The sequence below is a fragment of the Pavona decussata genome, unplaced genomic scaffold (assembly GCF_977016875.1).
Source record: "Pavona decussata unplaced genomic scaffold, jaPavDecu1.1 SCAFFOLD_188, whole genome shotgun sequence".
NCBI lineage: Eukaryota > Metazoa > Cnidaria > Anthozoa > Scleractinia > Agariciidae > Pavona > Pavona decussata.
In genome coordinates this window covers 326,489-338,978 of record NW_028145597.1, presented here as the reverse complement: position 1 = coordinate 338,978, position 12,490 = coordinate 326,489, and the positions used below count along the sequence as shown (strand labels likewise).

Sequence of the window (12,490 nt, the reverse complement as noted above, 5' to 3'; positions counted from 1 at the left end):
AACAAATGGACAATTGAAAGGATGAGAGTATAACTGTACAGTCGTATGTTGAATTTTAGGTTGTTTTCCATCCTTGTTCTGGTTTTCCTAAATCCTATTCCAAAATTCTATTCCTGAATCCAACTCTTGAGGTACTGTACACCTTGAAGTCAAAACCCAGAAATTTGGGAAACCTTTTGCGGGTCACTACCAAGATGAGTAGAAAACTAGGCCACAAAGCAGCTCTGGTAACATCTTGGACTATTGGCCCCATACCCTTCAAGAAAATAAGACAGCAAACAATGGAAATGATGCTAGAGCTCTCAAAAACATAAATATTAGCTGCCCTGTTGGCCCAATGGTAATAAATATTTTTTTTCTGAAACCACACAGTGAAATGGAAGGGCACATTCATTTAGTTTTCCAACCGGAATGTATACTTTTGGTGTAATCATTTTTAACAGCATCTGGTTGGTCATAGACTAATGGTCATTAATCTTTATTTCTTTTGTTGTATTGCTGTAGCTATTGACAACACCACAGATTGTTATGTTGGAATGGAACACTTTCTTGGATGGGATACAGATGATAAGGTATGGGTCTGCATGATTTTCCATGATTCCAACAACAAAGAACCTAATGTGCTGTATTCTTGGCTGCCTATTCTTCTAAAATTCTAGATTTGCTTTAATTATCTTTTTAGGGAAACGAAGGTGGAGGAGATGGTATCAAAGAGGAATCCAAAAGTTACCAACAGCTCGTGGACTTTCTTCTAGCAGATCAGGTACACTGTACAATAATCTTGAGTCTTTTGTAGAACCACTTTATAGTGCAAGAAATAGTTGAGAGTGTTTTCTGGGAGATAATGACATGAACAGCTCATATGCTTGCTCCAAAGGACTTCAAACACATTCTTTCCTTAGTTTTTTGTTTTTGGCTTGTTGAATTAAGTCAGCTTGATTTCTTCCATAATACAATGCAAAATGCATACCATGTTTAGTTTGCTTCTTACAACATTGCTGTAAGTAGAAGAGTAGTACTTCTCTTGTGGCTAATAGTTTAATTTTTTTGTGCAGTAACTTGCAAACGAGGGGAGTGATTAGTATGCATGCAAGATCTCCAAATGGTAACTTTTTCTGAGTTTTGGATGTCTTGGTATGAATTTTCTGCTGTTATATTTTATTCTAGACTGTACGTGTGGTGGAAGCTGCCTCGGCCCTAGCTCGCAAAGTTCATTTGTATGAATTGCTAGCTCTTCTTCAGAAAACTGTAGACAAGTAAGAAATTGATCCTTGTTGCTTTAACACCTTACTCAGCCATATATAATTATTGTTTGTACGACAGTGTTTCTTATTCAAATGAGACAGGAGAAATAAAATCTTGTCACCTAACACTGCAGATAAACCTCATGCTGCTTTAAATACACGTCACATGTAGGAAGCCTCAGGGCTGACTGCTGAATGCAGACGTAAATTGTGCTCTTTGTTGTTAACTCCTTTAAATTACATTTAAATGCATTCATACATGTACATTAAGGATGGTGCCTACTAATACCAAAGTATTTTGCGCAGTTATGACTGTGGATAAAGCAGATCTTACCTAGGGCTATTGAAATCCAAAAAATAAAATTTGTGGTGACCATTCACTTTTAAGAGATAATTAAGCAATAACTGTTCTAAAAAGCTGTAAAAATACAAAGCAATTTATGGTGTTTCTTTCCAAATTGAAGCTTTGTTATCATTAGCACTTGCTATGTTCTTCTTTCTCTGCATAGTTTTAAACTGCACAAATTTATCCCTGTGTTAGTAGGCACCACCCATAGGAAACCCGAGAGATGCACAGAATGTATGTGCAGTAACAAAAGTAGGCATGGTCCTTAACAGAACTTCCTCGATCTCTTTGCATGTACAGAATTGTTGAAACCACACCCAGCCCAAGGCACATGGAAGCTGAAGCAGATTTAGCAGGTGAAGGGACAGACACCAAGGAGACGGCTGATGTGATGTCACCTGAACATGATGTTGCCATGGATACAGCAGGGGTGATCACTGGTGAACGAGATCAAGCTATTGACACTGAGAATATAGAGGTTATCGCCAGTGCTCTTGAGGAGATTTGTACGTTCCTGAATCAGGCAAAACATTTGATTGTAAGTGGCTATTTCAATGTTTGGTAACTTATTACGGGTAGATTTTTTTATAAGATAAGATTATTGTTAAAGAATGTGACCCACCCAATTTGCATTGCATGCCCGCCTCCGTTGTCAGTTGTTCTATGATGGCAAATGAAAACACAAAGTGTGGTTAATGTTAGGGTATTCAACTTGTAATCCAGAGGTCCTAGGTTTATGTCCCACTCTGTCATTTCTTGGTACCTCTAAGTTCAACGTCTCAGCTATGTCTGTAAATAGCCAGTTGATCTGCCTTCTTCCAGCTGTTATGCTCCAGACGAAATATGTTTTTCTACGGGTCTGGTTTGTTGCATTGTCCCTGAAAAGCCCCTCTTAGTCATGTGCTTTAGAGAAGGTTGTGCTATTGTTATAAGTAATTTCTGCTTGGAAAATAATGTTTAGGAATAGGCTTTTCCTTTACTGAGTGACAGAAGAGATATCTGATTGCTAAGAGGATTTGTGCAACATGTTGTTAATCTATGATTTTATAACATCCTGTATCTACTGCTAAAATGAAGCTCACACTTTCTGTGTTTGTTACTGCATGTCCTACAGTGTAACATGTGACAGCTACATTGTACATACGTAATTTATGATACAGCTAATTACTACAGCTGTGTGTTGATGTGGTCAACTCAGTGAAGTTCTTTTAGTGACATGCCTGTGTACTCTTCTTTCCAGGTACAGTCCCCTGTAAAAGCATTCCCCACTTCTGCTAAGATCACTGGATTTGACACTGACCCAAAGGACCCTTACCCTGTAATGTTCCATTTCTTCAAGGCTAGGTGTGTTGATATAATGGTTTGTAATATACAGTAATACACTGTAAGAAATATTATATACAGAATCAGCTGTCCAGCTTCTTTCTATTTTCCATTAAAACTGGGGAAATGGCTTATGGCAGATGCTGCTACCACAGATACATTTATTTGTAGTGCTAGAGATAATGAATGAAGGGGTGTATGGAAAAAAGCCTTAAGTGACACCTGATAGACTGCTAGATTCTCCTAACAAATTTCCTTGTTTTACCTTCTATTAACAAAGGAGAATTTAACATAAGATCAAGAATCACTTAGGGCTTTATTCCATGCACCCTTCAAATGTTACCTTTTAAATACTATCTGATAAGTAGAACCCTGTATTCTTATTTTGTCGGTGTTACGTAGCATAAACACAGTATACTTTCCTTTCATGTTTGTGAGTGTTTTAATTTATCAGACAAGTAGATTTGTTGACATGTACACTGTATATCATATACATGAAATTATTTAAAAAACAACTATTTTCAATTTAACAGAGATGTTTCAGCAGAAAATTCTGGCTCCTTTATTGCAAATGTACATGTAGATGTGTTCATTAGCATTTACTACAGTCGAACCTGTATATAACGACCCTGTATTAAGCGGCCACCCTCTATTAAGCGGCCGCGTCCACCCTGTAGCAGTCCTATGTTTGTCTTTCTTTGTTATTTTTACCTGTATTAAGCAGCAACCCTTGAATGGAAACTAAGCCATATGTTATTTTATGCGGTATTTTATTGTGTTTAAAATGCGATCCAGCATCACTATAAAGAAATAACATGTACAAAGCTACTGTAAGCTGATACTCGGCCGTTTAATATAGTTAACGCTTTTCAGATGTCCGCAATGTGCTGAAGTACAGTACCGTATCACAAACGCTAAAAAATGGTTTGTTTTGAATATGTTTCACTCTTTAGCAAGACATTCCTCTTTAATTAACTTGTTCTTCAGCCATGTGACATTGAACATTGAGCGTAACAACTATGAAATGACGGAATGAGATATTTTGTTGTGAACTGTAAGTCATAGAAATAGAGCACTGTATACTGTAGGAGAGTAGAGGACAATTTATTGTATAGTACTTTTACACAATGTTACATGGCACTGAACTTTGTTTAAAGTATTGATCACTTGAAAGAGTGTTGATTGTCCCATTGTTTCCTTGCATGAAGTGTTTTTGTATATGACACGCTATTAAAATTGACATTAGACCACACCCAGTGAGTATTTTTAGTGATCCTGTATTAAGCGGCCAGTTACTCAGGTCCCGAGGGTGGCTGTTATATACAGGTTCGACTGTAGTTATTTTTATTCAAATATATTTACCTCTACAATTGCACTGAAGAAGGCACTGAAATTTCTGGCAAAATATGTCTTTTAAATTGAAAATCTTCACTTTATATCTAAAACTTATTCTGACTTTCCTGCTGTCCAGACCTTTTGGTAACATGTAATGTTGTTATTTTTAATGTGATCATCTAGAGGGAACTCTTTGGAAGGTAGCATCCCTGCATAAAAGGTTCAGTTTGAACTTTTTCTTTGTTTATTTCCAGGCGCCTGCTGGAGTTGATTCTGGTTGTGATGTCTTCCTCAGTTGGTGGTTATCCCGCAGTTTTTGCTCCTATCAGAGACTTGTTCTTCTTCTTGTTACAGTCACAAAATGGTGTGTACAGTTTAGCTTGGACACAAGTGATCTCCACCCCCAAACCAGGGGGGAGTGGGCGTCTACAGTGTGACTTTGCGCATTTATTGCAATAATCAACACCTTCAAAAGCCTATTTAAGGCTTCTGACACTTTTCATGCTTTTCAAGTTTTGATAAAGATGGCTGACAGTCATCGAAACTGTCAGCATTAATAAGACATTAATATAAGACTGGCTATGTTGTAAGAACTTTTAAATTGACGGTTTAGCTTGGTTGTTAAAGCATTCTACTTATGAGTATGCAGAAGGTAATCAGTTCAATTGCATGTGGGGAGGGGGTGGGGGTGTATTCCCCAAGCTATATAGGTGTGTGTGGCCCCAAAGGGTATGGTTTTAACCTTTTTGGGTGTGAATTCTGAAAACTGGTGTGGATTCTTGAAACCAGGTCTGAAAATGGGGTAGGTAATGGATTTTGAAGGCCTCGTCTGAAAAGGGAAACCAGAAAATTTATTTATTTTGGTCTGAAATAGGTTCAGGGTTTGGAGGAATACAGTTTAGTTATTAGTTGTCCCAGTCAGATTAATGAAGCTTAGTTTTATTTTCTTTTATTTTTATTTTCACTTTGTAGCCTGCTGTTCTCTGTAGTGACAAATTGAATAATGCCAGTAATCAGCTTTTCATTTAACAGAAACACTTTCATGTTGCTTATTCTTAGTTTTGATATATTCATCTGTTAGGTAAACAATAGAGATGCTTGGCAAAACGTCAGACTCTCAACTTATTTAACCAGTTCTCACTAGTAGTCGCTTGTCCTGGGTACTTTTGATCCTAACCCAATAAGAAGGATTTTCTGTTTTATGTTTTGCAGGCTTACTGTTTCTGTCAGAACATCCTGACACAATCAATGGTTTGATTCGTGTCCTCACTCAAACAACCGTAAGTAACCGTATCCCTTGCATAGTAAAACATTAAATTAATCACTAGACGGTGGTTATATTGACCATGGTGATGATGATTATTGTAGTGGGTTATGATATTCATAGTGATTGCCATTCGTCTTTCAGGAAGCAGACATTCACCACAGCGAGGCACCACCATTAAATGTTAGTACTATCATATTTTAAGCCTTAAGCCCCAGTAATTACCAGAAGAAGAAGATACTTTGTGGCACAGTTTTCCGAGCAATAGAGCCGGAATTTACATCAAATTTGACTCCTCTGTGCCCTGTGTGAACATCAGCAAAAATTAACATTTCCAAATTCCAATTCGACCTGGAAACAGTGGATGAAAGAGCCACTCTGTGGAAGCCACTGAAGTTCCCATTTATTTTAATTTTCATCTGCAGGAAATCCTAAGAGACAGTACTGTAGCAGATTCATGCACTCCACAGCAACTTGGACTTCTGTTGATTTATCATTTACAGGTAAGCAGCAAAGGGGACCTCTATTATAGTCTCCAATACACCCCCAGTAGCTACTTTACTCAAATTGAAAGTAATGTGATGTTATTTCACTCAATTTTTCTTTCGTATATAGAGGTCATTACACGATGGTACAAAGATATGAATTTTATTTTCAAGTGGTAAAAACAGTATTATTTTTTTACAAATGAGCACAGCGAATGAGTAAAATGTTCTTTTTTTATTATATAGACATATCAGATTTCAAAAATACTGGTCAGGTGTGTTGACTGTAACTATCCTGCCCAGTTTGGTTAACCTCTCATGTGCCTGTTAAAAGTTTTTGTGAACCCCCTGATTTGGTAATTTTTAAGTAGACAAAATTGCACAGATGACTGTCTTGTATGCAACGAATGTCTTTTGTTACCAGGTATTTAAAACAGTTATGTAGCCATCAGTGATGGAGGAAAAATTGACTGACGATGTTTTATTTTTGGCACTATTTATCATCGGTTTCATGCTGATTACAGACCTTTTTGTCGCATTTTTGTTAATTTCAGACTCTCCAGGCAGTAGATCAGCTGTTAACGTCTCTTTCTCCTGGTGAGCTACAACTTTATTCTGGTTATTATTTTTAGTGGCTGTGGTACCTTTCAAGGATTACTTGATCAATAAAGCATGAGTCAACTACTCAGATACATCTTGTAGCTTGGTGGTTAACAAGTTTAAGTTGAAATTAGTTTTCAAAGTTGACATTTAAACAGAAATTTGCAATAGAGTTTCTTTACACTTGACTCGTGTGACTCTTGTAGCCCACTGTTTTCTGTTTGAAAAGGAATTTTCCCTGTTATCCTAATCATCATTGTTGTAACATTTGACTGGTATATATGATGTTGAAAACAAATAATTGTTTTATCTATCTGTAGGTTTGTTGCCCAATGACTTGGATGGTGCAGACATACTCTCTACTTTACATACTCTGTACTCCATGACTTTCACTATCATTGGTGAGTGTTAAGCAGCTGTCCATACCGCTACTCTTGTCAAATTTCATGTTTTGGCCATAAATATTTTTATCAATCTGCAATAGAATACAAAATCACGTAACTGTTCTAACTATTCCGGTTGTTGTTTGCTACTTGTACCAGGTAAAGCTGCAGTGGTTTCTGTGCTGAGTCTGGACACCAATCTCAGATGCCTGCTTCCTTTTGTGGAATCCACAGGTTAGTTTGCTGATTTTACATTACAATGGTTATTGTTAGTGACCAGTGGCACATCCTGAACTCTGAGGGCTGGATTGAGGGTGTTAAATAGATTCTTTAAAATTGTACCCCATTGGGCCCAGTTTTGTCTGGTGAATTGAGGGGGTTTCAATAATCTCTGGTTTGTGCAGCTGAAAAATGAGGAGCAAAACTCGCCAGGTAGTCTTCCATCTCTGGAGCTATTGTAGAGGACTTCGCTGATCACATTAAGCCACCTATAGCGGGGGTGGGGGGAGGGAGGGGGATTCAGCGATCTCTAGTATACGCAGCTGGTAAATGGGGAGGAAAAATCGCCTGATAGATATAAATTCCATCGCTGGAGCTACATTTGAGAAGCAGGGAGGGCAACCCAGGCCCCTTCACTAATTCTACCAGTGATGCTAGCTGATATGTAGTGATATTATAAAAAGAAAATTGAAGGTGATCACTTTTGCCCTTTGTTTAGGAAATGCGGAAGATGACGCCAAACTAAAGAAGTGTGTTTCCACAAGATATGCTACAGTGTTGATTCTGTTAACAGTGAAATGTAAGTACCGTTATCAAGCCTGAGCAAATCTAAGGAGCCGCCAGGAAAGCAAAGACTTCAGGGGTGCTTTTCATTAAGCCAAAATTTGCATTTCAGACGGTTGGAATGCAAATGGTGCACGCAGATTGGACGACCTCTTTTTCCGTTGCAATCGATCGGAACGGGAATTGCGATTCCATTTGCACATAATTTCCAATTCCAGTTGTCTTCTTGCGCCATTATTGCTCTCTCCCCTACGTTTTTGATCCACCGATGAGATTTCAAGTTTGAAGCGAATGGAAAAACAAGCCTTTCCATTTAACATCTCCGAAAGTTCCAGCTGAAAATTTTGGGCAAGTAGAGAGCACCGAAGGAGTCAGGAATTGTTGGTTGTCCCAGGCACGAATTAGGTGCCAAATGGATACCCTGTGTTACCGAGCTCCTGTTAGGCAACTGCTGGTGTTTTAAGTATGTTCTTTTTTTACGTTGCTGTTGTCAATGCTGATTTTGAGTCAATTCCTTTGGTGTTTTTAGTGTCTGAAAATGTGGAAATGTTTTCCAAACTGGCTCCTAGACTCCTAGCTGTCACAGCAAGAGGTAAGGCTTGTTCAGCGATGACACTCCTGTCAGGAAATTAGATTGTGTTTTGTAGTGTCTTTGAATGAAACAGTGATCAGAAGATATCCTCAACAACCAGTTGCATGGCAAGTTTAGATTAGGTTATCTAAACAGGGGAATGAAACTCTATTTTGCTAGTTTTGTTTTTTTTTTTTTTTGTTTTTTTGACGGAAATGAGTAATTTTTCTTTGCATGAAGCCTCGTTACATTTTGCTGGCATTGTAATAGAAATGGATAATTTCTTCGTTATTCCAACATAACTCAGTGCAACCGCTTAAAAGAGAGTTTGGGTGAATTTAAAAAGTAATACTTTTGTGCCATGTGTAAGATGATGTTACAAGAGACAACTTTTAACGACGATTTTTAACGCAACATAGCGCACGGACAACTTTTAACACAACATTTTGTTTTGGTAACGCGTTGTGTGGCTTTGAAGACGGGTCAAAAACTTTTAATAACCGTTCCTCACATCTTTCAGGTGATGCAGATACCTCTATCATAGAACTGGGTCACTGGTTGGTTGCATTGAAGGACGACATCACCTTTGACATGTCAAGCATCACCAGATTAGTGGAATTTGTAAAAAGGTGAGCCACACTAAATACTATAGAACATGACGTGGAAGGAAGCAATTAACCAAGACAATCATATAGTTTTCTTAAAGAGAGCAATGAACTAAGGTTTCCCAAGGTTCGTAGAAAATGCTTGTATATAAACAAGTAAATTATTGTACTATAGCAAATAACTGACATGAAGATATAGAAGAGATTCATCATCTCAACATTTCATTAGAAAAATGCAAATGAGGGCTCGGTGCATAACCGTCTTGTAATGCATTTTAGACCGCTTTTTGTTGTTTTAGTTCAGCTTCACCTGCATTTGGCCTTCACGTCCTTCAGGGAACGTTGTGCCAATGTTTATCTGTTGCCTTATTCTTCTTTTGCACTAAAAAACCTATCGTTATGGGCGAGTTCCGTTTTTTATGACAAAAGGAAGCTATTGGGTAACACGTTCCACAGCCTGGGAGCAGCAACTCGAAAAGATCTGTCTCCATAAGACTTGAGATTAGATTTGCGTATTGCAATTAGATTCTTTGAAGATGATCTTAGCTGCCAAGTCGGAGTGTAGCGCAGAAGGAGATCAGTTAGATATTTTGGTTTTGTGTCATTCAACGCCTTGTACGTAAGGAGTAGTATTTTGTTGGTAATTTGTTGTCTGAGCGGTAGCCAGTGTAATCCACGAAGTACCTGTGTTGTATATTCTGAGCTTCCAGTTATAGACACCAGAGTGGCGGTGTAGTTTTGTAGATACTGGGGCCCGGGGCCCGTTTCTCGAAAGTCCTGGTAACTTACCGGGCCCGTTAAGTATATTTTTAAATGTTTTTTCGCTGATTGCAGAACGATTACAGATATTGTACTTTGCCAGTGTTTTCATAGAATGATAAGATTTTAAAATCTAGTATTCAAAGCTAACAAAAATTGACTTCTGTTAAGAAACATTTGTCACCAAAATTACTTATCGGGCCCGGTAAGTTACCGGGTCTTTCGAGAAACGGGCCCCTGTCTCGATTGTTGTAAGCTATATAGCAGTACCTCCCACCAGTTGGGACTTTTAACAAATGTTATGTTCGGTTTGTATATTTATTTCACTGATTTATGCTGAGTGTCCCCAATTAGCGCTACAATGCTAAATACTTCGTCACGTAATGAAGTCATTTATTTTTTATTTATTGCTCTGATTTGTATGAAGTCATCTAGATGAGGTGAACACGACGCCCAGTGTAGCTTGTGGAGTGCTGATGGCGCTAAGGGTTCTTAGACATCTTGGCTGTGTGGCTGAAGAGTCAAGCACTACCGAAGGTTGGTTATACATTATTCACATCCAATAAGTCGTTAAGTTTCAACTTTATTCCTCAAACATTAGTAGGATGTGCCATATTTTAATGAGTTTAGATGTTGACACCGTTTCAAAAGTTAAAGAGAGTGACGCAAAAAGGAATGGTGTTTCTTCGTCTGACCTGCTACAATCTTTTATCTGGGTTTCACGGAAATCGGCCTAATTTAATCTCGTATTAAACTTGGGGCTTCATGGATGGGAGAGAGAGGGAAGAAGAAAGTAAGTATTCGCAATACTCAGAATTTAGATTTTCCCCTGTGCAACAACTTTGACTACATTTTCTTTTTGTCTCTGCATTTTGGTTTTCCGAAGTAATTGCGTTGTTACTACACTACAGCGCCTATACACAACAGAATTGCTTTCTTGGCCAGTGTGCAGCTGTACACAAACTACGCCAGCGCTGTTTTGGAACGGCGGTTATTATTTTGGGACGAAAAATTCATCTTATTTGGAAGAGATGATTATTTTAGCAATAAAGGAAAGCCGGAGGAAAAAAAGTGAAATATTACAACGAATTAAGTAAGTTAAATTGAAATTAAACGGATCGGGAAAGAGCCCACCATAGCTGAATTTGTATAATCAATGTAAGGTGTTGAACGCGCCCATAATAGCTATACTTGATATAATCTTTGATAACTTCTAGTTTTTTAACCTACCAATGTATTGTTCACCTTACAGTGATTCAGAAAGATCTTAACCAAAACTTAGCTTGCATTGAGCTGTTCTCTGCAAATGCTATGGACGTCTTCATCACCACATTTCAGAAACTCGGAGAATTCCTTCTTCGACCTTGGAGACAGGGGCAGCCCCTGCACACGGGGCCACCCCTGATTATGGTTTCCATGATAACACCTCTCCTGGCGCTGGTGAAGACACTTTTGACCGAACTTCTTAGCAGTGGAAAATACCAGTTTAAGGATACGAGGCTGATGAAGTCACTGATGATACTACACACGGTTATGTGTACTGCGCCTATGACAGGACAACTTAGCAGCCTTGCTCATAAGGTATAGTGGAAAACGGGGAGAAAGCGTACTTTATTGCTTTAATCAATACTCTTTCAGTTCAATTCACTTGTATTACTTTTGTTCTTTCTAGATCCAGAGTGAAATTGTCAGTGTTTTTATGACGTTTACAAGACCAGTTGTCCAGTCAGCTGATCACGAGGAAGGTACATTGTGTAACTTAAGGCTTAACTCACGAGGGAATGAAATGCTAAGTTTTGTTGGCAAATATGGAGAAGCAAACAAAGACTTCCAGAATGAAGTGCTATTTCTTTCATTTTAATGGTTACACTTTGGGATTTTATCCACGAGTAAAAATGTTCATAAAGAGGTTTAGTTTCTAAAGAAACTAAAGAAACTGTGATACTGCGGCGTTGTGGAGTAGAAGCGAATGTTTGGTTTTATCAATAGAGTTGAGAAGGTAATTTTTCCACCGTAAAGAGATTCGAGTGCTGACGTTTCGAGAGTTAGTCCTTTGCCAGAGCAAATCGGAATCGCTCTTTGTACAGCACAGAAACAATACTTGCTTAACAGCTTGCATCTGAATGCTCAGACTTTGGATTTCATCGTTGACGTGAAAAATTAGAACCATCTTGTACAGCATAATAAATAACACCACATGAAACTGCTGCTCAGTAGCTTTCATTTGAATGGTCACTCACACTTTAGGATTTCATCAACAGACTCAAAAGCTATAACCACCTTTTACAGCTTAATAAGCAGCACCACAGAAAAGTACTGCTCAGTAGCTTTCATTTGAATGGTCACACTTTAGGATTTCATCAACAGACTCGGAATTCATAGCCACATTTCACGACTCCCAAGATTTAACTTTTGGAAGTGTTAAGATTTAAAGAGAACTGTTTCAGTGTTTTCTCCTCTGTCATGTTTTTAACACTATCTGTTGCCATTTTTCGTGATAGCAATAAATGAGAGTATTTGGTCCTTGATGTTAAAGGAACTTCTTGAATACACGACATCTGCCCCTCAGGCAAGTTAATTTCTTCTACTTGAAACGAATCATCTTTCTTTTCATAGTGTTTGCTTTAGGCTAAAGCTTAAATCTTGTCAGGATCAGGATTTGGCCGAAAGTAAATGTACTAACGCGAAGAGAGACGTTGTGCAAACAGAAAGTTTTTTTAGCGGACAAGATGACAAGTCACTGGTCAAGATTGAGAATTTAATTTTAAAGGAGCACTTATTTCCGCTTTAAA

The 12,490-nt window shown here is 38.1% G+C and overlaps 1 protein-coding gene across 1 annotated transcript in view; it reads left to right on the top strand.

Annotated features, from left to right (window-relative positions):
* LOC146462426 (protein virilizer homolog) overlaps window positions 1–12,490 on the top strand; it is a 42,093-nt gene that overhangs the window by 16,236 nt on the left and 13,367 nt on the right. Inside the window, exons 18-36 of the mRNA XM_085085660.1 lie at window positions 505–572; window positions 683–763; window positions 1,168–1,256; window positions 1,891–2,128; window positions 2,831–2,934; window positions 4,503–4,612; window positions 5,461–5,528; window positions 5,657–5,695; window positions 5,938–6,015; window positions 6,552–6,594; window positions 6,918–6,998; window positions 7,140–7,214; window positions 7,699–7,779; window positions 8,293–8,355; window positions 8,855–8,963; window positions 10,126–10,235; window positions 10,951–11,279; window positions 11,371–11,443; window positions 12,200–12,267. Of these exons, the coding sequence (XP_084941786.1) occupies window positions 505–572; window positions 683–763; window positions 1,168–1,256; window positions 1,891–2,128; window positions 2,831–2,934; window positions 4,503–4,612; window positions 5,461–5,528; window positions 5,657–5,695; window positions 5,938–6,015; window positions 6,552–6,594; window positions 6,918–6,998; window positions 7,140–7,214; window positions 7,699–7,779; window positions 8,293–8,355; window positions 8,855–8,963; window positions 10,126–10,235; window positions 10,951–11,279; window positions 11,371–11,443; window positions 12,200–12,267 (1,907 nt within the window). The remainder of the gene's footprint in view (window positions 1–504; window positions 573–682; window positions 764–1,167; window positions 1,257–1,890; window positions 2,129–2,830; window positions 2,935–4,502; window positions 4,613–5,460; window positions 5,529–5,656; window positions 5,696–5,937; window positions 6,016–6,551; window positions 6,595–6,917; window positions 6,999–7,139; window positions 7,215–7,698; window positions 7,780–8,292; window positions 8,356–8,854; window positions 8,964–10,125; window positions 10,236–10,950; window positions 11,280–11,370; window positions 11,444–12,199; window positions 12,268–12,490) is intronic.